General features: G+C 31.6%; 1 protein-coding gene across 1 annotated transcript; it reads left to right on the top strand.

Annotated features, from left to right (window-relative positions):
- The first annotated feature begins 1,967 nt into the window (after positions 1–1,967).
- LOC104231981 (uncharacterized) lies at positions 1,968–2,813 on the top strand. The gene has a single exon (XM_009785072.1). The coding sequence runs from the start codon at positions 1,968–1,970 to the stop codon at positions 2,811–2,813; it is 846 nt and encodes a 281-aa protein (XP_009783374.1).
- The last annotated feature ends 602 nt before the right edge of the window (positions 2,814–3,415 follow it).

The following is a 3,415-nucleotide window of genomic DNA, read 5'->3' as shown; positions in this document are numbered from 1 at the left end:
AAAGATAAGAAAAAGAAGAAATAATAAAAAAAGTACTAAAAATACATGTGGGGCACGTGTAGCTCACCACTTGCCAAAAGTTTGGTTGTCTAGTTTTAGGGTCCAAATAATTCTATTTAAAATAAGTTTAGAGGGATAATAAGATTTCCGTAAAAAAAAGAGTGTATAGTTAGAAATTCGGGTATAGGTCAGGGGTAGTTATGTATTTTCCCAACAAACAAACCATGGATACCTTTTCCAAAAAAAGCCAACCGATCGAAAAGTAACTAAAATAATGGACTTTTATAGTCCTTTTAATTCTTTGAATCTCAACGAGTTTTATTTGATTTCTTAAAAGTTAACAGCATTGACAATCTTATCATAATTCCGATCCCCCCCCCCCCCTCAAATTTTAAATAACGAGGAAGGAAATGCATGACAGTCATATTTTAACGAAGATGATATTTATATCATGACAGTTGTAATTTTCAATTGAAATGGATTAGAATCCATTTAGCACTTCCTAATTTCCAGCACAAGTTTCGATTTTGATATTATTTCTTCTTTTAAAAAAAAAATATATGCCTAATCAAATACTACTGCATAAATGAAACAACGCGTTTAAGTTTTATGTACTAAGGGGTCTCTGGTATGGTGTACAAGGGTAGTACCGAATAAGGTGTATTCGTAATATTGAGATTAGTTATACTAAAATTATTTTTTATTTATTGTATGATTTGGTGTATTAAAAATAATATGTATTGTATAGCGATATATACATGCTTATCTATGCATTAAAAATTATGATATTACTAATTCCATGATTTGTAATGTATTAATTATACATAAATAATACCAATAGGTGAATAACTAATACATGTATTAATTATATATAGGGTGAAAAATATTACCACACTAGAGATTAATAATACCAAGCTAATACTACATTATATTATTTTCTGCTAATACATCCTACCAAAGGACCTCTAGCTAATAGTATAATATAACAAGAGGCTACACAATCAAATCATTTAAAGATAATAAACTAAATGATAATTAACCTGTAAAATTAATTTTTATAACTTAAATCTTTAAAATTAATGTAAGAGAGGAAGATAGCCAACAAGTCCTACGTGTACAAATTTAAATATCACCTTGCCTCAGTTGCACTCGTGTTTATCTTTCCGTTCAATTTATGAATTTCTTTTTGAAAAAGAGGTATCAAAATCTCCACTGAAAGATCTCATCTCAATTTAATAATGGCGCTTTGCTGTAACAATTGACAAACTATGGCTCCCCAACCAACACAATAGTAACAAGCCACGTATTTGCTGAGACATCTTTCATCACTTAGGGGTCCGTTGGTCGGGTGTATACGAATAATGTGGAAAAATGTGTATTAGTAATGCATGTATTAGTAATATAAGCATTAATTATGTAAATATTATTTTTTATCTATTGTTTGGTGTGGTGTATTAAAATTATAATGCATTGCATAATTATAAAAAAAATTAATTGCTTACACAAATGTCTTCCATATTCTCTAGCTTTAAGGGAATTTAAGGACAATTTTATCTTTAACTATGTTAATGCATGCATTAAAGTCTTGGTATTACTAATGCCATAGTTTTTTATACATTACTTATGCATAAGATAATGCCAAGTATGATATATAACTAATACTTAATTATACACAAATTAAAAAAAGATACCAAATAAGATATTAATAATGCATTGAACTAAAACATTAAAAAATCAATAATATTGATTGAAGTTTTGTTTCTTGAAGCTCAACAATCTCACCGAACTCTTAGGAAATGCCCACTCTCTCGTCACATGGCAATCTCAACGCTATCTTAGCATATTTTTCTGCATCTTGTCGCTTTCTGTAGAATTTTGGTATAAATAAGATGCGTTTTGAAGCTTTTTGATCATCCCAAACTTCGAATATATACCCAGTAAAAGGAAAAAAAAAACAGAGGGAAAAAATGGCAAGTTATTCTGCAAATAACAGATCCATCAGTTTGCCAAGCAGATCACATCCAGCAACTGAGAAAATTGAAGAGGAGTTCAGCAAGTTCAAGACTTGGGAAAATTCAGCCTCACCAACTGCAGAAGCTGTTTACAATGGTTTACTTAGTTTGGGAGAGGTGCATAGGTACATGAGTGATCTTCTCAACTTGCCCCTGACTCTTCAAGCCCTTTCCAAATGCCAAGATAAAAAATGGGTCGACGAAATCTTGGATAAATTTATGAGATTTCTTGATATATGTGAGACAACAAGGGAGCTGGTGTTACAGTTTAAAGAAAATGTCAAGGATATTCAGTCCTTACTGAGAAGGAGAAAGGGAGATTTGAGCATCACCAACTACACTTCGTTTAGAAAGAAGATGAAGAAAGACGCCAAAAACTTAGTTACAATTTTAAAGAAAATGGATCATGAGGAGGTGGTTGCTGTAATGGAAGCTGATCAACTTGTCTCAGCTGTTATAAGAGTGCTAAGAGAAGTTAGTACAATGGGAATTTCAGTATTCCAAATGGTGTTGGTTTTCTTGTCAGCTCCAGTTTCTAAGCCAATAAGCAAATGGTCATTGGTTTCAAGATTGGTGAACAAGGGAGATCAAGACAATGTAAATGAGATAGAAAGTGCTGATGTTGCATTAAACAGCGTTTTCAAAAATGGTACTAATGAAGCGGAGAAGATACAGTTTGTGCAGAGCAAATTGGAAAATCTGGAAGCTCATTTTGAATGCATTGAGGATGGCATGGACAACATCTTTAGGTGCTTGATCAGATCAAGGAGCACACTCCTGAATGTTGTCTCTTGCCAATGAGTATATATTGTCTTGTATTATTGCATAAGCATCCGAATATTGTAGGATATGCTTATGAAATCCAGTAAAGGAACAATTTTTGTAATTACACATATACAGAAATTTATAGATACCTATACTCACAAACTCTGCCTCTCTTTCGCTCGTCTATCTTTCTAATTTCAATCAAACACGAGATAAACATATAATTGATGGTCAGAGCCACTGTAATATGTATGGTGCTTTTTGTAAAATAAGGAAAAGTTGGACATCTTGTGTAAGTCCATTTCAACAATATAATTGATGGTCAATGCCGCAGAAAGCGTTTACAGAATATACCAAGTAACATTAAGCTGTCATTAGTATTATAGAAAGGAAAATCAACAACTTAAAGGCCACTCATTTTTCTTTGAGATAGTTACTTACCTAATTTACACATCATGACCATTGTCCATTGGTAGAAGTGAATGGCGCTAAGAGTAGCTTTATTCTCATAAATAAATATTGAAAAAATATTAAGGAGAAATGATAAAAGAATACTCCCCGCGTCAATTTAAAAAAAAAATTTCCTTCCTTATTAATCCGTTAAAAAAAAGATATATTTTTATATTTGGAAACAATTT

This window comes from Nicotiana sylvestris, chromosome 2 (assembly GCF_000393655.2).
Source record: "Nicotiana sylvestris chromosome 2, ASM39365v2, whole genome shotgun sequence".
Taxonomy (NCBI): Eukaryota; Viridiplantae; Streptophyta; class Magnoliopsida; order Solanales; family Solanaceae; genus Nicotiana; species Nicotiana sylvestris.
The sequence above is the reverse complement of the archived record's forward strand: the minus strand, read 5'-3'. Positions and strand labels throughout refer to the sequence as shown.

What these genes read in the sequence shown, in the direction of transcription:
- LOC104231981 (XM_009785072.1), top strand. Translation starts at nt 1,968, where the DNA reads ATGGCAAGTTATTCTGCAAATAACAGATCCATCAGTTTGCCAAGCAGA.